Raw genomic sequence first — 21,991 nt, 5'->3', positions numbered from 1 at the left:
CCGCTGAATAATTGAACCAATTTCCAGGTCATGTTTGTCAAATACATATTTTAAGCCCCATCTTGATGGATTCTCTTTAAGGGATTTTATACTTTTAAAGTCAAATCAAGGCAGTGAATTTTTATATCAAATGTAGGAAGTTGTATTGGTTTCTCAGTGGCTGATGGTCACAGTAGGTCCTCAAATCTTGCTAAAAAATATTTTTTCTTGTTTTTGTAGTAATTGGTATCTGTTTTTCGTCTCCATAGGTGTATACTTGTTTGGCCTTTTCACCACAGACATCTTCGTGAATGCCGGTCAGGTGGTAACAGGGAACCTGGCCCCTCATTTCTTGACAGTATGTAAGCCCAACTTCACAGCTCTGGGTTGCCAGCAAGCTCTACGCTATATCAGTCATCAGGAAGCCTGCACCGGCAACGAGGATGACATCCTGCGTGCCCGCAAGACCTTCCCTTCCAAAGAGGCGGCGCTCAGCGTGTACGCCGCGCTCTATATGGCTGTGAGTATCTCTTAAATCCAATCTAGGCTCACTGGAATAACTTGCCTGTGGTGAGTTAAAACATTACAACTTGCAAGTGAAATGTTCAGTAAGTGATTCACACATGAACGTGAATCTTACAACGTTTTATTTTTGTGGTTGTTGTTTGTATTGTGGCAGATCAGAAATGAATTGTCCAATGAATGGCGCTAAAAGGTTAATGCTCTATCGCGTTTGAAAATAACATACCACCTACACTAAACCCGACCTAAACCTAACCGACAGTGTTAAATGGTTTGTTCACCCAAAAATGTAAATTCTGTCATTAATTACTCACCCTCATGCAGTTCCAAACCCGTAAGACTTTCTTTCACCTTCTGGACACAATCTTTTTAATGAAATCTGAGAGCTTTCTGTCCCTTCATTGACAGCCTACGCAACTACTGTACCACTTTCAAGCCCCAGAAAGGTAGTAAAGACATTAGTCATCATTAGGAAGTAATCCATGTGACTCCAGTGGTTTAACTTCAATTTTATGAAGCGACACAAGTTTGAGCAAAAAAACCCAAACACACTTTACCACTTTATTTACAAAATATTAATCTCGAGAGCACCACTACGTACTATGCGTGTTGTGTTGATGAGAGAGCAGACATTGTTGCGCGAGTTGTATTAAGATTTTGTAAATAAAGTGGTAAATTATGTTTTTGGTGCAAACAAAGCACTCACGTCGCTTCATAAAATTTAATTCATGATGTCTTAACTACTTTCTGGGGCTTGAAAGTGGGAGGACAGATTTCATCAAAAAGATCTTCATTTGTGTACCGAAGATGAACGAAAGTCTTACGGGTTTGGAACGACATGAGGGTGAGTAATTAGTGACAGAATTTTTGGGTGAATATTTTTTTAAAGAAATGATGCAGATGGTTTGTTGAATGCTCTTATTGGCATGCCAGTTTTTTGCATTGATGGTTATAACATGCTGTGCTTTAGCTGTTACACTGTTTCCATGGTAAACCTTTCTTGGAAAAGTTGTCTTCAAATGTATCTTTTATTCTTTATTTAGTTTTGATATTTTTAGCAGTGATGGTTAAATTAACATGCTGTGCTTTAGCTGTAAGACTGTTTCCATGGTATATCTTTTTTGGAAAAGTTGTCTTTAAATGTATCCCTTTTTAGAACTTCTATACACATGCTGATTAACTTTTTTGCGTTGTTTTTTGAGTGTCCTACTCCAAACTCCAAACAAAGTCAATTTTAAATAGTCCAACTTTTCCTCCATAAAAACATCATATTCGTTTATAACATGTAACACGGACCCTGTAACGTCATCTGCAAGTCCTCTTAGAAAGTCCAAGTGTGGGTATCTGCATGCCGGAGTAATGGGCATGAAAGATCTTTTCAATTGGTTTCGAAAGCTGCCTGTTAGGGTGTGGGGTTGGTTTCTGTTGTAGCGTTATGTATTTTGGCATACCCCTACCTTTCGGCATGCCCGTTACTCCGACCTGCAGCTATCCCTGTCTTAGAAAGTCATTAGCTTTGAAGTTCTTCAAGAAGGATGTTCAAAATCAAAGCACATCCATCTGCAGCTCTACACACTCACCTTCATTAATGAATGTGATGTAAAGTGACAACCGTCAATCTGCTTTTGCCTTTAAGCTCTTTTTTAAATACAGCGGTCATGTGAAGGTGATTTGGCCTCTTCTTACAGCAAGCACCACTTGTTCATTGTATTGCATTCGGTGGGTTTGAATTTTTAATGGCCAGTGCGAATCATTGATATGTATATCTCTGCATTTTATAGTGAACGTCATGAAGCAGGCTTATCTTGAGTGCATCCAGGAGAGATGGCACACGCAGGACTGCGTTTGAAATGCAGATGCAAATGAACAGCTTCATTTGGATTCTGTGCATAGCCTGATCGAGCACAGATATGGCAGAAAGCACTATAGCGTGCCGTGAACACAGTCATTTGTGGCAATGTGGGTTTTTTTTTATGTAACAGGCAACAGATGAAAGTGGTAACTCTTTTTCCATGAACGCTGTGGTCGCCCTGTCTGTCAGAAATCTGTCTGCAGGAAGATTTGCCATTGAGAAAGGAAATGAGAGTTGGATTGGTGTGAAAAGATTTAATGTCAATTTATAGGTTTTGTCTGGACTTTTCTTGTATGGGATCAATTGGTTTTGAATGAGGCTTTGTTTATACTGAACATAATCTGGTTTATTTTAATGGTTTTGCGCTTTGTGTATAAAAAAAGTCTTTTTTTTAATATATGATCTTAATTTAAAAAGAGTTTTGTGGTTGGGATTTGTAAAAACCATTGTATACCAACTGAGGAAACAAACTACTTGGTCTACACTAGTCTGATCTGACCATTCAGACTGAAACACATTCAGATCAGATTTGAAATCCGTTTAGGGTTGAAATCAGGTTTCAGTTTTGTGTTGTTGTTTTTTGTGTGCTATTTTTGCTATTCAGACCATGAGCAACAAAATGGATGGATTTTAATCCAATTTTAGTTTTGGACCCGAATTGGAATTGAAATCAGGTTTCAGTTTTGTGTTGGTTTTTTTTGTGTGCTATTTTTGCTATTCAGACCATGAGCAACAAAATGGATGGATTTTAATCCAATTTTAGTTTTGGACCCGAATTGGATTTTTAAAAAATACTTAAAAACTTAACATTAGTTGTTGCCTCAAAATTAAGTATAATCAAATTGGAAATAATTTCAACTTAAATTATATTAAACTGAAAAATCTAGTTGAATCTCGTGTAACTTATTAAAATAAAGCAAGTTGTATTTATTTTTTAGGAGTTAAAATAATTATAAAATAATTTAAAACATATCAAAATCAGATTTTTGCCTTTTGTCTGTGCAGATGCCCACCTAAACTGAATCTCGCAAATCATTTTAGAAATGGGCTGCGAATCTAGCTCTAACCATCCCCATAAATTAGATAACATATGAGCTTTACTTATTCATTCCCATTTTAATCACCGCTTTTATGGCCTCCCTTAATTTTTCAATTCATGGTCTAATTAGCCACAATGACCCGGTTAGGATACCAGACGTCCTGTACAGACGAGCGGACTATGAAGGACAGAATCCAAAAATCAAGTAATGAGCATCTGGCACGGTTTAGCCTTCCTTTTCATCAGTGATGCTGCTGCAGATGTGCACCAGGCCCACAAGGAAATCTCAGTCCGTAGGGAGTGGGAATATCTCATCCCAGCTGTTAGTCAAGTCGAGCCCTGATGACTAGAACTCCGAGAGAATCACGGCGTCCTGGGAGGTTCGATTATTAATGTAGACACAAGAGGAGTCTGATTAGTGTCTGTAGGATATGCTGTACTGTGTCAGAGAACTTTGAATTTTTGACATCCTGCAGGGTGTCTTTGAACGAACGTGCTTCTCCATTCAAATGAGCAGATCAATCACATTTTGTATGTAGGGCAGCAAGTGGAGAGCTGTTGTTTTAGCTTGTACTGTATGTTCTGCAGAACCAAGAGTTAGCTAAATTCTTCCTCTTTAACATTGTGATTAATTAGAGACTAACAAGTTGATAATCTAGATAATACTCCACAGTAAATATGCGACTGCTACTGATTTTAAGGTTGATCTGATGTGTTTTGCATTGATAAAATAGTCACAATTGTAGATTTCCATACTTTGGTCATGTGTGCAGGTATTTAACAGCTGTTTTAAAGGAGAAGTACTTTACTCCAAAAACTATTAAGGCAAACCGAGAGAGTTTGATAAAGTCATTGAACATTAAACTCTTTTAATGTGACGTTCTCAGTTCTTAACATAATAGCTGTCACAGATACAATAAAAATGTCTTTTTTATGTCTTCAGATGATGTAAATGAAAGTTTATCACAGCTGATGGCCAGTCGACCCGACAGAAAGGACACAGTATCTCTCGGGGAAGAAGTTCACGGCTGTGCAACAGTGTGTAAAATTGATATTTTGACAACTTACTTTAAAGCAGCTTTCAGGCAATCCAGAGGCTCTGCCCTTGACCTGAGAGATGACGTTTTGTTGCATTCACAAAGACTACATGGTTTTTGACAGTAGCCCTGAAGGCAGATGACTGAGGACTCAAACGGCTTCTGAATCGCACATGCAAAATGTAGGACACGTGAAAAGTCAACATGCAACAGTGCTCGCAACCCATTTTACTAGTTAAAAAAAAAAAGTAGTTGTGATACAAAAAAAATTTCTTAGAAATTAATGCTTTTATTCAGCAAGGACGTATTAAATCCATCAAAAGTGACATTTTTTTGTACCAATTGAAAACTGTTTCAAAAATAAATGCAGTTCTTTTGAACTTTCTGTTTATTAAAGGTACCTGAAAAAACATTGATTTCCACAAAAACGTTAAGCAGTTTTTAACATTGATAACGTTTCTTGAGCAGCAAATCAGCACATAGGAAGATTTCTGAAGGATCATGTGACTGAAGACTGGAGTAATGATGCTTAAAAAAAATTGCTTTGAAAATATATAAATAAAAATCAAACATTTTGAATGCTAAAAGTGAATTTAGACATCACAACATTATAATGTACACTATGAAAAATGTATATTTATTTTGAGATTACATTTTATATTGTAAATAAATAATATTATAGTAATATTAATATTACTTAGTGTTTTTAAAGATTGACTTAAAGTGAGTGTTAGATGATGTCAAAAGACTTTACTGCTTAAATAACACACAACAACTGAGCTTCATATTTCTGTTTTTAAAACCTTGCCACATAGACGTCCATTGGAAGTGCATTACAGTATTTAGTCATACATATTGAGATTTGAGGACACCGAAATATGCCTGCTCACCTCAACTCCTCAGATGGAATAAAATGAGGTCACAATGTGAACATGACCTTTGAATACTAGAAAGAGACACTGAAAGAGCGAGACTTTGAGAGAGACGGCGCTGTATGTCTCAGACTCGCACAAGGTAACAATTACTGTCTTTGTGTGGTGTTTCCTCACGAGTGATGGCTGATTATCTATGACCTTCAGCGCTAAAACACATGCATACTCCAGAATGAGTCGGCAGGACTGTCCCTCATTTATTCACATTTTCTCTTTCACTTTGCTATGACATGACTTTCAAAGTCACAAAAATGTTTTGCCTCTGGATAGATAGGCTTGTTTTGGTCACTCTCTCTTTGCCTGGCTGATCTAAATGTGCGTTGGATAGCTGTTCACCGCCTCATGAGCCTTCTTTAGAAAACATACACACACTCATACACACACAGTGACATGCCACACAGACAAGGACTCAACCATTAATACACACCCTTATATTGAGGAAAATCTGACATGAGATATTTTGGTTTTGTGTGCGTGCATGTGTGTGTGTGTGTGTGTGTGTGTGTACTGTACATGGTGAACATTTGGGTGTTCACGCTTTACAAGAACCAATTCAAACCTTGTTCAGTAACCATAAAGTGAGCAGTTTTTTAATACTATTTCCACTTTACTTTTCATAGGCCATATTCTCACAGTTTTTGACAAATTTGATATGAATTAATATACATTTTGTGATTGTAATAATATTATTACAGTGTAAAAATAGAGTATTTTAGAAAAAAATTCAAAAACGTTTCGGTAACCACAGAAGTCAGATAAGTTAGTCAGAGCACATATTTTCACCTAGTCGCAAACAGAAGTCACATTTGCCTGAGGAAGTAACCATAACAACAGTTTCTGTCACTATGTAAGGCTCTCTTTGTCCTATATGGCAATTTATATTTGTGTTTGTGGTTGCTCTATATGTCTCAAATATGATTTGTGTCTCCATATACCGACATAGCTCCGTTTGGTAGAAGGAAGGATGACGCATGTGGTCTGACACCTGCTTCTCAAATCACTGAGGTCATTTGGTTGGATTGCTGTGCATTTTGGAATACATTTATTTACATTTGATATTTTTATGATTGGTTAACTATCCAACCAGTAAAAAACACAAAGTGACCATGTGCACAGTAACTGCCCTACTAATCGAGGGGCAGAGCTACAAAAAACGATTTGGGTTGCATGAGATGAAGCACAAATGATTGCATATCAAAATCATATGTTATTTTAATAGTATGTGTTACTTTGTTTTTCTCTGATTTCAGATGTACATTACATTTACAGTGAAAGCCAAAGGAACTCGTCTGGCTAAACCAGTCATGTCTTTGGGCCTGATGTGCCTGGCCTTTCTAACGGGTATTAACAGGGTGGCGGAGTATCGAAACCACTGGTCTGACGTCATCGCCGGGTTTATCATCGGTGTGGCCATCGCCACCTTTCTAGTAAGTTTTCCATCAGGTGTTTCATTTTCCTGGTGCGTATTTCTGTCAGGCTCTTTGCAAACATATAATGTAATAGTCGCCCTCATGTCATTCCAGACCTTTATGATTTTCTTTCTTCTGTGGAACACACAAATTTGCAGAATGTCCCGGCTGAACTTTTCTTTACAATGAGGGTTAATGGGTACGGGGACTGAAAAGCTCCTAAGTATGTATGTAGTCCATTAGGCTTGTGCACTATATTTAGGGTTCCATGGAAAACCTGGAATAATTTCAATGTGATTTTCAGGCCTGGAAGTCAAGAAAATATGTAAAATTTTACATTTGCACATTTTTGCACATTTCTATTTTTAGATATCTCTAGTGCTTATGTAAAATAGTTTAAATGTACATTTCAATATTAACTTAAAATTCCCTTATTTGTATCTGATTGGACACACTGGACAACAATCTTGAATAGTAATGATCAGGCCTATACATTATTATTTATATAGTATACATAGTTATTATGGAAGCTTGTTGCCACAACGGAATAAAATAATTCACAACTTTTTATCTCGCAATTCCGCTCCCCTTAGTTACTGTTGCTACGTCCGACAAACAAATGGTCAAACACGACCAGCGCGACAGATTGCCATGACGGAAAGAGGTATACCCGTGCGTGTCAGTGACCTTCTTTGGAGCAATACCTCCGCGATATCCTCCAGTTTGAGGCAAAAAGGGTTACAGTATGCAGTGGAGGGATATATTATAATATAAAAATACGCAATGAAGGAGACACGACTACTATCTACGTCTCTATCGAGGCTAATGCTTAACGTTACCGGTGTTCATACACATCATTTGTGATTATGACAAAGAACAAGGAAACAAGTGTTTAAAAGCATTGTAAGACACTTACTGTTGTGTTTTTGTGTGAAAGAAAAAAACTGTCTCTGAAAATAAATGTGCTGTCAGCAATAATTTCTTATGTGTGTTTTTTCGCATAACACGACTAAAATTTTAAATGCTGCAAAACACATGGGAGTTATATTCCCGATGCTGTAACGTTAGTTTATTTGATCAGTCACAGTAACGTTATATCATTAATCAAGCTTAATTTGACTTTTCAACTACAATTAGGCAGGTGAACTGAAAGCTTTTACAATCTTTTAGCTATAACTTAGGCCTATATCATTGACAAAAGTATGTGGTGCATTTTATTCCAAAAATGATTTTCTTTCTCAAATTCATGCTTCAAGTTGACAAAGCACAATAAACGAAATCACACAATAACTGTTTAACCAGACATAGCCTTAATTTGCATCTAAATAACTTTCATTGATTGTCTTTCATAATGCACTTACCATAATATTTATTAGGGGGACAACAGATCACAAAAATCGCGGTTGAGACCATAATATTTATTAGTGGGGCAACGGATCATAAAACTCGCGGTTCAGACAATATTATGTTTTTTGAGTTACAGATAGGAGTTTTTCAGATCAGAAAAACAAAACAAAAAAAACTTTAAGTAACGTTAACTTAGCCATCGATACCACAGCCAGCAGACGTATTTATGCTTCGTAATGTTTGACACATTTAACTGGGATTGGGGCCGTCCACACTGTTTTATCCATTGTAGGCACCGCTCACGTTGTGTTTTCGGCTTTGGGAATGGAAAGAACACAACTCCTCCAGACAATCTCTCGGGGTATGTAGTGTCCGATTTACAAACGCCATGGGCGCACGCTTCACCATCTTGCTAATGTTTGTCGGACCTGCTCACATAGTAACGGTTGCTATGATGTGTGATTGGACAATGGCCGTTTTGGGTGGAGGGGCCGGCGAAAGGTCAATTGCGAGAAAAAAGTCGCAATAACTTTTATTTTTTATTCTTTGGTGGAAACAAGCTTCCATCATTTATTCATAATTTTTTTCATTTTAGTTAGCAATTTTGTTATGTGCTTTTGTCCTTTTTCAATATTTCTATTAAGCTTCTTTTAGTTTTATTAATTGTAGTACTTCTACCTAAACTGATTTAAATATTTAAATAGTCGTAATAATAGTTTTAATATTTATCATTTACTTTATTTCATCTTTATTTCAATTAACGAAAATGTTTTAATAGTTTGTTATAGTTAACAGCAACACTGAGTTGTGTGTATGTGTGTGTGTGTGTGTATATATAGCTAACATATTGTGAACAAAGTAATCTGCTAGAAATTGCATTTTATGAATACAGTATATATTTTTTAATTTAGTAATCATAATTAAATACAAAAGCCATAGAAACTCACTGTTCAATGTGTGGGAATCCTTCTCATGTAAGACTTGTAAAGCCATTCAGTAGTTTAATAACTAGCAAACTATGAGGGTGAGTAATTGATGACTGAATTTTCATTTTTTGGTAAACTAACAAAAGTGACAAGCATGGAGTTGAGTGGCAGAAGTCCAGAGCAAATTACATATAGCTCATTTAGCAAGGATAACAGGATAGAGAAAGGATAATGTTGGCTGGTGGGAAGCTAAGTAGAAGAACCGCTCACATACTGACATTATAGAGGGCCAGCTAAGCTTCTGCCAACATGCAGCCCTGTTGCAGACCCTCTGCTCTAGGCCTCTTTTTGCTTTGAAGCCAATTGTGTTGTGTAGAGTTGCCAAATGTAGGAAGATGGATTTCACCCTCGTTCCACCACCTACATCTGGGCACATCATGATACAGGTTTCCTCTCAGGGCACGGTAGCTTAGAGCAAATGCTAACGCGTTTGTGTCCTCTTGAGTCCAACCCCTTAAAGATTCCATGGGTTTTAGAGCACTACAATCTAGCACAATGACTTTTTTTTTTGTTGCTAAACTGGTTTGTGGTGGGCGTTCTGGCTCAATATGGCTGCCGTTGCATCATCCAGGTGGATGCTGCACATTGGTGGTGGTTGAGGAGATTCCCCCTTCTATGTAAAGCGCTTTGAGTGCAGAGAAAAGCACTTTATAAATGTAACGAATTAAACTGCAAGTGCATATTTTGTTTCTCTAAAGACTTGGATGATGTTATTTGGTCTAGAAAAAAATGCCATATTTTGGGATAAAAAGGTAGCCTGAAAGGAAGTCCATGAAATTTAACTTCACATGTGGAAAATTCAGCATGTAATGTACCAAATCCCAAGCTCTCTCAACCATCCTGAGCGTGCTGAAACATCTGGAAGGACCAATTCTTGGCACATGCAAGTAGAATAACACCGGAATGGGATTGTTTTTCATGCTAGCTGCTGATTAGGTTGGCTTGCCACAGTGAATTGATTGAAGTTCCAGACAAAAGTAAGAAAAAATGGATGTCTTGAGACAACAAATGTGTTTACTCTGCCGTTCAAAAGTGTGGGGTCAGTCATTTTAATACTTTTATTCAGCAAGGATGCATAACTGATCAAAAGTGACAGTAAAGGCATTTATAATGTTACAAAATAGTTATATTTTATAAATAAATAATATTCTTTTGAATGTTCTATTCATTAAAGAACCCTGAAAAAAATATTAAGCAGCACAACCATTTTTAACATTGATACTGATAGTAATAATAAATGTTTCCTGAGCTCCAAATCAGCATATTAGAATGATTTCTGAATGATCATGTGACACTGAAGACTGGAGTAATGGAATTGTTAATTTCACAATATTGCTATTTATATGGGATTTTTGATTTCTTGGTAAGCATGAGAGACTAAAAAACATTTAAAAATCTTACCGACCGGTAGTGCACACAATTTTCATGCTCAGAACAAGTTGCTTTTCAGATTTTGCAAGATGTTCACTAGTCTTGTAATACTTGGGTCTAGAGATTTAAATAAACTCGTAACTCTGAGTATGAGCAATAGTAGTAGTGATGTTTGTCTTAGCAAGCTCTGCTAATGAGAGAGTCCACTGCTTGTGATTAATATTTAAGCATTCTAATGTGTTTTCTTTATGACAGCCTCTAGCCCAATGTGCAGATAAGGCCTGATTTAAGGTAATGTCCTGAAAGAATAGATGAAAGCATCTCTCTGATCCCAAGCCCAGAAGCTATGAGCCACAAAGTCTGTTTAGTGTCTGACAAACCACACAGCCACAAAGGAACTTTTTAGAGAGCTATGATATACCATTATCAAAGCTTCGGTGTCATTTCATGTGAAGATTTTGTCACAAAAACTCTCTGTCGAAAGATTTCCCTCTTTAACGATCAGAGAGTGAATTAAATAGTTGAAAAACATTTCATAACCCTTGTCTAACTTCATTTCAGTCTCTGTCAAGATAAAGAAAAGTATTCCTGAGTGGTCTCACAGAGATTTCTCTTGTAATGAACTGTCAAAATGAGCTCTTTAATGATTATTTGATTGACTTCAGCTATTAATATGTCTGGGAATAGGCAGTGTTGGTGCTGAACAAACACTGCTGCAAGGCCACTATGGATCCTCTCCGGCGACTAAGATCATGATTTATGAAAACATTTAGCTGCCGTTTTGTTGGGAGGAAATGCACAAAGAATCATGTGATTAGCTGACACGCTCCAATTATTGAAATTGCTTGTGCTAAGCTTTCTCGTCACGTTAGGAGCCCACTCTACAAGATATCAGCCTCATTTGTACCATGATGGGTTAGTGATTCAAACACGCTCTGTTTAGCTGGAGATCCTGAAGCTGCATATGTGACAGCAGAATATACACTACCAACAGAATATGTGACCTACTTTGGCCCTTGGCTGCTGTGTTGGAGCTTTTTATTAATATCATCAACAGCTTTTGCACAGAAGTCGGAAAAGCAGATGCTCAGCAACATACACATTTAGATTGAAGAAATATATACAGCAAGCTGTGCAAGCAAAACACACAGTGAGGGTTTATGTAAAGCTTCACTATAAAGCTCTTATGTGTCTGTCTATCTATCTATCTATCTATCTATCTATCTATCTATCTATCTATCTATCTATCTATCTATCTATCTATCTATCTATCTATCTATCTATCTATCTATCTATCTATCTATCTATCTATCTATCTATCTATCTATCTATCTAATTATATGAGTGGGAAGAGAAGTTGCTATGTTCCTCTTTACGGGTCCAGGACTCTCACATGACTGCCAACAAAATTACTATTATTTCTTTCTTCTCTCTTCTCACTGTGACACTAGATTGTCCCTGACTGTGCGCTACACAGTGGCTTTGTATTAAGTGTGTGTGCTTTTATGCTGTTTGCTCCATTGAAAATGCAGCTGTATTGTGTTGACGCTGTATTCCATAGCTTCATCACAATCAACAATGGCACGAATCCTTACATTCACCCCTGGTTTCACCTAATTCACATTTTGCTTGTTACAAAAATATTTTAGAATTCCATCTTTCTTTCATTGTACACTGGCACTCATGCAGGTTTTCCTTTCAAAGTTACATATTTTAGACTGTCATATTTATTTATTAAGTCAACTTAAAATCTCAGTCAATTTAGTTGCATTTTTTATGTTTTCAGGTGGTGTGTGTGGTCCATAACTTCAAAGGCAAACATCTGCTGAATGATGATCCCCCACAGGACAACCTAAGTGACAATCCAGTCATCAGCTCGCCCAGGGTTGAGAGTCCGTTGGAGAAGTACATCGCCTCACAGGTAATGACAAAAGCACAGCTGAAATCTGTGGATGCTGTCAAATGAACTGACACATGGTACATGGCCTGTGTGCAGAGTGTTGAATCAGCTCTCAAGGGTCCCAATTGTGTCAGTTTGAGCACTCGTATCAACAAGATGTGTATCCATGCGCTCCTGTCCCTCAGGTGACAGAACTGAGAATGGATGATGAGGAGTCCCACACTCTGAAAGACCGTCTCCTGAGTTTCTTTAGCTGGATCACAGGCAAAAGCAGCCGCTTCAGACACCTACAGAACACAAGGCAATAAACGTATGCGCACCTGTGTGAGGAGCTCAGGCTGCCAAACCTCTGGAGTACAATGACACGTCATTAAATCCCAGTTAAAACCCAATCATGTTCATTTCAAATAAACAGAACAATTACCTGTGCCTAATTACAGTGTACCCAGAGCGTTGGCATCTCCGGCTGCATGTTTTCAAGTCCTTTGCAGTTCAGTCTTTGGGGTTGCATCTGATCTTGTTCTTAACTTAAATGTATATGTATTAGTGGGGAGAACAAGTATTTGATACAATGCCGATTTTGCAGTCTGTAATTTTTATCATAGGTACTCTTCAACTGTGAGTGAATCTAAAACAAAAATCCAGAAAATTACATTGTATGATTTTTAAGTAAGTAATTTGCATTTTATTGCATGACATAAAGTATTTGATACATCAGAAAAGCAGAACTTAATATTTGGTACAGAAACCTTTGTTTGCAATTACAGAGATCATATGTTTCCTGTAGTTCTTGACTAGGTTTGCACACACCAGCAGGGATTTTGGCCCACTCCTCCATACAGACCTTCTCCAGATCCTTCAGGTTTCGGGGCTGTCGCTGGGCAATTCGGACTTTGAGCTCCCTTCAGGTCTGGAGACTGGCTAGGCCACTCCAGGACCTTGAGATGCTTCTTACGGAGCCACTCCTTAGTTGCCCTGGCTGTGTGTTTCGGGTCTTTGTCATGCTGGAAGACCCAGCCACGACCGATCTTCAATGCTCTTACTGAGGGAAGGAGGTTGTTGGCCAAGATCTCGCGATACATGGACCCATCCATCCTCCCCTCAATACGGTGCAGTCGTCCTGTCCCCTTTGCAGAAAAGCATCCCCAAAGAATGATGTTTCCACCTCCATGCTTCACGGTTGGGATGGTATTCTTGGGGTTGTACTCATCCTTCTTCTTCCTCCAAACACGGCGAGTGGAGTTAAGACCAAAAAGCTCTATTTTTGTTTCATCAGACCAGGATTTTAATCCATGACGGCGTAGTGTGTTACTAATGATTTTCTTTGAGACTGTGGTCCCAGCTCTCTTCAGGTCATTGACCAGGTCCTGCCGTGTAGTTCAGGGCTGATCCCTCACCTTCCTCATGATCATTGATGCCCCACGAGGTGAGATCTTGCATGGTGCCCCAGACCGAGGGAGATTGACCGTCATCTTGAATTTCTTCCATTTTCTAATAATTGCGCCAACAGTTGTTACCTTCTCACCAAGCTGTTTGCCTATTGTCCTGTAGCCCATCCCAGCCTTGTGCAGGTCTACAATTTTATCCCTGATGTCCTTACACAGCTCTCTGGTCTTGGCCATTGTGGAGAGGTTGGAGTCTGTTTGATTGAGTGTGTGTACAGGTGTCTTTTATACAGGTAACAAGTTCAAACAGGTGCAGTTAATACAGGTAATGAGTGGAGAACAGGAGGGCTTCTTGAAGTAAAACTAACATGAGAGCCGGAATTCTTACTGGTTGGTAGGTGATCAAATACTTATGTCATGCAATAAAATGCAAATTAATTATTTAAAAATCATACAATGTGATTTTCTGGATTTATGTTTTAGATTCCGTCTCTCACAGTTGAAGTGTACCTATGATAAAAACATTCTACATGCTTTGTAAGTAGGAAAACCTGCAAAATCGTCAGTGTATCAAATACTTGTTCTCCCCACTGTATATGTTTATGTAGGATTAAAGGGATACTTCAGGATTTAGCATTAAGCTTTGTATTTGTAGAAAACCTGTAGTATTTTCGAATTACCATGCTTTCCACCCTCATATACCCCTGAGACAAGAGATTTATGTATTATTTGTCTGGAAAAAATCCTCCGATGACGCAAAAATCGTCATTTTGCGTCATCGGAGGGTTTTCTGGCCAGAGGCTAAAGATTACAGCCAGTAGATGGCGTAGTTCCGCATGTTTTCAGCCCGCCCATAGAGGGTTGGATCTCACTCACAGAATGTACACAGTGTCAGCCGTCTTTCTTTGGAAGCTAAGCTAGCAGGCTCTTGTTCTGTGGAGAAAGCTGAATAGTAGGAGAAAGCTGAGTAAGTAGGGGTTACCATCCTCCTTTTCCCGGACTTGTCCGGCGGGCGAGATCGTTCAAAATGTACGGGATTCAGCTTTTGCGTTCTGCGGTCGCCATTCATTGTTTACATGCACACCTTTTGTTTCAATCTAACTGAATTCATTCCGATTGGTGAATCTGAATGCAGTGTTTACATGAACACTAAACAAGTGATCGGTTGATGTGCGTTTTACCATTGCTAAGAAAATTCCCGCTCCTCCGTGAGAGATGCGAGACCCGGCGCTTCTCAGTAATGACGCCACCGGCCTCGCGCCGTTCTCCCGCGGCCGTCAGCCTCGTCCTGCTCACCACAGTAAACATGATGAATGAATGGCGACTGTAGAACGCAAAAGCCGAATCCCGGACATTTTGGGCGATCTCTAAATCCCTGGCAAACTCATCACGTAGGCTAGCCTTGTTGTTTGTTTTCAACTGCGCTCCCTTACCGGTAGGCGTGGCCTCCTAAGGCAGCGAAGCAAGTGCATTCTGGGAGTTGTTGTCTTTTATCCACATAAGCCAAAAATACATTTTCTGGCTTTTCTCAGTCTAGAAAGCTCCAAATTCAAAAATTTCTTCACATTTCTTCTACTTAAATGACCTATTTTAAATACACATTCATCTTCCCAGAGGTGAAGTATCCCTTTAAGGGATGTAGAATATGGTCATGCAGAATAAGGCATTAATTTGTGCTTAAAAAGTACTAATAAACAGCCAATATGCTAGTAATTTGCAAACTAATAAGCAACTAGTTAATAGTGAGTCTCTTTGCACGTCCTTTTTCTGTTTCCCAGTTAAATTAAGCTTCTTTTCTTCAGCCCTTGAAGTTATTGTATGAACACCCATGAACCGAATGTGTGTTCAATGTGTTTGGTTCTGAAATGTATGAAAAACACATTTATTAGCTGAAAGATATAATTTTAATATATAATTTTGTTAAAGGATAAGGGCCTTCATTGAGGTTCTTTGTTTGTACACTGGGAAAATTCAATTGATACTCACTGCGAGACTTACATTTTTTTGCAATATACCTGAGAGTCATGTCATTTGAAGCTTTTTCTACTCTAATAAGGATTCCACGCACACACAGTTGCTTCCAGTTCGGTTTCTTTCATAGATGGTGCTCCAAGAATACCTTTAAAAACCTGATCTGAAACCTGGTGTTGGTGTTTGAGTTGAGTGACCTAAAAACTCTTAGCAATTCCGCACCTCAAATAGAAATCGAAACTACTAAGCCTTCAGAGACTTTAAAAACCTCAATTCCTGAGTCTGCATTTAGCACCCTAGCAGCCGTTATCCCCCATGGCAGAGAGTCAGACTTCGTGTTCAGCTTTTAATTAAGCCACAGGCCACCACTGAGATCCGAAAGACTGTAATTAAACTGCAACTATGGCCCTTTAAACGTTTCTTTATGCATCTTGCACGTAAGCAAATGAGAGAATAATGTAATCCCAGATTGCTGTTTTGATTTCTCTTGGCAGAATATAAGGGATTAAATGTTGTTCTTGTTTGCTTATTCAGCTGCAACGAACCATTTGGGAACAATGTCGGTTCACAGATGGTTTATTGAAATGCAGAGAATGAATGTGTAGGATATTGAGGGCACTTTCGGCCAATAAAAATGCTAATCTTCTGTTTCTTCTTTAGTCAGTGGTGCCAATTGAAAATAATTATTAGTGATATCAGTCGATCCATGTAGATAAGGTTTGGATGCAATAATGCCCTGTGAGGTTTCTGGAATGGATGGAAAACAGACAATTTCACTTTGCTTTCTGCTGAAATATCCCCCAGACAGATTGCTGTCAGAAACCATAATGCTGTTGAAAGTGGGAGGACAAGGCGAGGAAAATCCACATCTCTGTTTTGTCTCTTCAAATCACAGAGACTTCGGGATCACGGCAAATATGACTGGAAGCTAGAAATAATTTGCTTGGGAAAATCCACCCCGCATTCTCTGGCGAGGTCACAGTGTATATATCAGCGATATGACCCGCGGAGCGCTTTTCTGTGATCGTTCTTCATGTTTCCTGAATCTCTGATGAGAATAGAGGGAAACAGAACATTGCGTTTCAGAATAGAGTTTAAACTGGAGTCATACGCCCCATCAGTTCTGACTGAAACGATCTGTCTTCTGGTTCTCAGGACTCATTTTCTTTCAGATTGGGCCCACAAACTGGTAGCATAAGGTTAAACAGAACCATTAGTGTTTGCTGTTACCAGGTCCTTGTGGTCAAGGAGGATGTTCCTCATGCAGGAACTTCAGCTGTATGTAAAACCAATAAAAGAATACAGAGATATTTTGGCCCAAGCAAAGCTATATATATATATATATATATATATATATATATATATATATATATATATATATATATATATATATATATATATATATATATATTTACAACCTACACACGGGTGCTCATATCAGACATTTTTTACTTGGTTTGACTACATTTGGTTTGGACCTAAGCTTGGTTTGTTTTGTTTGTGTGAAACCTGATTACTTAATTTTGATGGTCAACAAGGAACAGTACACGGGTCTGCTTGCAAACCAGGTTTATATTTTTTAGTATAATGCGATTAATGTATCAACATAATTTGCCTTCAGTAAAATTTTCTGTACGTGTTACAACCAAAGAAAAATACACTACCATTCAAAAGTTTGGGGTCAGTAAAATTTTTGGTAACACTTTATTTTGATGGTCCACTTGATGGAATTTCTACTAACTATAAGGAACTTTGCAACTACATGTTAGCTAGCAGTCATTAGAGTAGGCTATTAGTAGACTGTCTGCTTATATCTGGGAACACTTTATTTTAATGGTCTCTCAACAGACATTTTACTGTTGACAGTAACTTTGCAACTATGTCAACTTATTCAAACCTGAACCCTAACCCTAACCTAACAGTCTACTAATACTCTAATGAGAGTTAGTTGACATGAAGTTGCAAAGTTACTTGTAGTTAGTAGAATGTCTAAAGTGGGCCAAGTGTAAAGTGTGTGTTTTTTTTATTCTTTGAAAGAAATTTATATTTTTAATCAGCAAGAATGAATTAAATAGATAAAAAGTGACAGTAAACATGTATATAATGTTACAAAAGATTTCTATTTCAAATAGTTGCTGTTCTTTTGAACGTTATGTTCATCAAAGAATTGTGAAAAAATCCACAAAAATATTGAACAGCACAACTGTTTTCAATATTGATAATATTGAGCAGCAAATGAGCATATTCGAAGTTTTGAGTAATGATTCTGGAAATACAGCTTTTTATTTTTGATCAGATAAATGCAGCCTTAGTGAGCATAAGAAACGTCTTTCAAAAACATTTCAATATTTTACAGACCCCAAACATTTGAACAGCAGTGCACTTTTTTTTAAAGTAACGTGAACACTTTCTATTTTTCTTCTCTTTCAATATTTTTTTCTTGTTTTCCAGTAAAAATGTCTGAACATCCTTACGAAGTGAAATTGCTTCTCCAAAGTTTTTAGAACTTATACAGTTAGTTTATTAATAGCATTTATTAATATACATAAACAGTTTTATTTTAGTTTATTATTTTTTTTACCCCATTGACAAATATTCATTTATTTTTGTAAACATAAATGTAACAATTCTTATTGGAAAACAAGACAGATGTTTTTTTGCAGTGTACTTAGGTGCTACTAAGTGTAAATGTCTTATCTCCTCAAACCTTGTGTGGAAACGATTTGCATCTAAAAGAGTCTGTCCTCTTGCAAAGCAGATTTGATGCGTTTGATGTCCTCAAGTTTTTGCTGACGTCCCTCCTTCTGTCTAACTGTGTCAACAGAATCACATCGCCTTCGCTGAGATCACGTGACCTTGAGTCGGCGGTGTGGCAGACACACTGGACATCCACGCTGTTTACCGTCCAGTCCCGATAGTCACGGCTCAACGCTAACGCAGTGGTCATATTCTCTATGGTGTCGTTTTGGATCGCTCTGCCCTTGCTTTGTGTGTGTGGAAATCTTGGTCCTGTCTACTAATAAGTATTACCATCACGCAACTAATGACTGAAGCTTCACACTTCACATTTCCCAGACTGGCTCCGTTGGCTTTATTGCAGACCAATCTCTAGAGCTCAGAATATCAGAATATTGCTCACGTATATGGAGAGCGTGTGTGTCTGTGTTTATGGGATTTCTGGCAGGTTGATGCGAATACCTACCTGTGGAATTAAAAATGGACTTGTATTTGTGGATATGTGTGTTTTCTTCGTCTGCTTATATTCCAGAAAGTGTTTATTCCTATATGAATTTGTTTCTTTTTAGAGCTTGCATTGGATGAGTGAAAACATATGGAAGCCTGTTTCTGCCTCAGAGTAAAAAAAGGTAATTGTGACTTTATTTCTTGGAATTGTGACGCTATATTTCACAATGTGACTTTTGGTAACACTCTATTTTGACTGACTCTGTGTAATTTTGAACTACATGTCAACTAACTTTCATTAGAGTAATAGTAGACTGTCTGCTTACTATCTGAAAACACTTTATTTTGATGGTCCCTCAACAGACATTCTACTGACTATATAAGTAACCCTAAAGCCTGGTTTATACTGGCCATATACTGGCACGAGTGCGAAGGTGCACACGACAAATCATTAATTATCTCATAATTGTGATTTTAATATCTCACAGTTGTGACTATTTCTCCTAATTGCAACAATATATCTCACAATTGTAATTATTTCTACTAATTGCGACTTTATATCTCACAACTTTTTTTTCAAATTGTCACAATTGCAACTTTTACTAATAAATTAGATTTTATGTCTTACAATATGAATTTATTTCTCTTAATTGCAACTTAATATCTCACAATTTCGACTTTATTTCTTAGAATTTGGACTTTTTTCACCAAAAATGACAAAATCTCACAATTGCAACTTTATTTGTTATATTTGTGATTTTATATCTCACAATTGCGACTTTATTTCACGTAATTGCGACTTTTCTCAAATTGTGACTTTATCTCACAACTACAGCTTTATATCTCATAATTGGGATTTTAATATCTGACTATTTCTTTTAATTCCAACATTATATTTCACAATTGTGACTATTCCTCGTAATTGCGACTTTATATCTCACAATTTTTTCTCAAATTGTGACTACTGTACATCACAATTGCAACTTTTACTCATAATTGTGATTTTATATATCACAATATGAGTTTATTTCTCTTAATTGCAACTTAACTAATTGCGTCTTTATTTCTCTTAATTGTGATTTTTTTATCTCACAGTGTGACTTTATTCTTGATAATTACCTATTTTATTTTTTACTCTGAGGCAGAATTTTGCTTCCATACATGCGTAAATACACTGTGTCCACAAAAATAAGGCAGAAAATAAGCTAAAAATACCAGTTGAAAGCTCACATTAAAAGAATACCAAAGCTCAGATAAACTCAAGTACTCACCTACTGTACTAGCAGCAAAAAAAGCAGTTCCAGATCCATTGGTTAGAGACAAGTATATTATCAACTTTACCCAGTGGCTAATGGACATTCACAGTGAAGCTGTGTGCAAACCGTAATCACCCAGCTGTGAAAGACAGATCATCTGCTAAGACAATCATCAGCCATCTCACTAGAATAATGAGTCGGTCCATTTAACCAGTGCTTGACATAATGATACTCGCATAGGCATTTGTTTCACACTGTTTTAATGGCCAGCAAAATGTAAATGTTAAGGAAATAATGATTCAGAAAGCCACCTTTTCTCCTGTGATCTTTAAAACCAAACCATGATACCTCATGTGTAAAGTTGTGGATAGAAATTAGTCACTTGCGTTATTTTATTTTGAAAAGATGCAGTTCTTCGCTAACTTCAGATCTCTGGCCCTGTGTTTCAGTCATGTGTTGGTGCCGTTTAAAGGAATATTCTGGGTTATCTTTAGATTAATGTCTACATCTAGCATCAGTTTAATGCTGTTAATGACCACTAATTCAAGTTGTCCTTCAGTTTGTAAAAACGTGTTTAGAGTAATACACTTAAAATGGAGGCCTAGTAAGAATGTGGGCTGAAGCAGAAATGTTTAGCTCATTATTGGTTACGCCTACAAATATTTTCTGTAAAAATGTGCTGTTTGAGCTGTAAAGTTGTCTTAGGACCTTTTTGAGGTGGGATGTACTTTTTTTAGGTTGAGGAACTAGTTGTGTTTCTGAAGTAAGTACTGTGGGTGTAGTTTGCAGGACACTTGCTCCTCAATTTACACTGTAAGTATATTACTGTAAATAGTTTACAGTAATATACTTACAGTGTAAATTGAGGAACAAGAGTCCTGCAAACTACACCTTTACTTTTTGAAATTATTCTGTGGTAATCGACACTACCGTTCATAAGTTTGGGGTCAGATTTTTATTTTATTATAAAAAAACTTTTATTCAGCAAGGATGAATTAAATTGTTTAAAAGTGACAGTAAAAACATTTATAATGTTACAAAAGATTTCTGTTACAAATAAATGCTTTCAATTCATAAAAATTCCTGATTTTTTTTTATCACGGTTTCCACAAAACCATTAAGCGGCACAACTGTTTTCAACATCAGTAATAATAATTTCTTGAGGAGCAAATCAGCATATTAGAATTATCTCTGAATGATCTTGTGACACTAAAGACTGGAGTAATGATGCTGAAAATTCATCTTTGCATCACAGGAATAAATTATATCTAATCAAATATGAAATAATAACAGTTAATATAAATGTATTAAAAAAAAGTAATAATATTTCACAATATCACTATTTTACTGTATTTTTGAACAAATAAATGTAGCCTTGGTGTGCATGAAATACATAAAACAAACGTACAAACCCCAAACTTTTCAACGGCGGTATATGTTATCCACAGGTCCGGATTATGGTCTCACAAGCCCATAAAGTAACCCAGAAGATTCCTTTGGTTCTTGATTAAATATATGGTTCCCCTTGTCCTGCTGATGTGACCGATCCTTAAAAGAGCAATAATGTGTTTCTCCTTATCTCATTAGAAAATTCCTATTTGGCTTCCCCTCAAATGGTATGTATTTTTTATTTTTATTATTATATATATACATATATAAGTGTGATAAATGGTATATTATTCCTAAAGCACTAAGCACAGAAGTCTGGGATAGCTGCACTTAAAAATGCATAAATTGTAAATGAAAGCGATCAGCGCTTGCAGCAGTATTAAAATGAAACATGGTGTGTACAGTGTAAATGCACATGACTGTAATTTTTGTC

The 21,991-nt window shown here is 37.1% G+C and overlaps 1 protein-coding gene across 6 annotated transcripts in view; it reads left to right on the top strand.

Annotated features, from left to right (window-relative positions):
- Positions 1-21,775, top strand: part of plppr5b (phospholipid phosphatase related 5b) — a 50,622-nt gene extending 28,847 nt beyond the window's left edge. For 2 of the 6 annotated variants that reach the window (XM_079863391.1, XM_079863392.1), the window contains 4 exons: positions 249-499; positions 6,612-6,788; positions 12,261-12,395; positions 18,555-21,775. In XM_079863391.1, coding sequence (XP_079719517.1) covers positions 249-499; positions 6,612-6,788; positions 12,261-12,395; positions 18,555-18,584 — 593 coding nt within the window. In that variant the 3' untranslated portion in view covers positions 18,585-21,775. Of the gene's footprint in view, positions 1-248; positions 500-6,611; positions 6,789-12,260; positions 12,396-12,559; positions 12,713-18,554 lie in introns of those variants that run through there. The other 4 variants (XM_079863390.1, XM_079863389.1, XM_079863387.1 and 1 more) reach the window with 3 other exon arrangements.
- Positions 21,776-21,991: the final 216 nt, after the last annotated feature.

The sequence above is a fragment of the Squalius cephalus genome (genome assembly GCF_949319135.1).
Source record: "Squalius cephalus genome assembly, chromosome: 25".
Taxonomy (NCBI): domain Eukaryota; kingdom Metazoa; phylum Chordata; class Actinopteri; order Cypriniformes; family Leuciscidae; genus Squalius; species Squalius cephalus.
The sequence above is the reverse complement of the archived record's forward strand: the minus strand, read 5'-3'. Positions and strand labels throughout refer to the sequence as shown.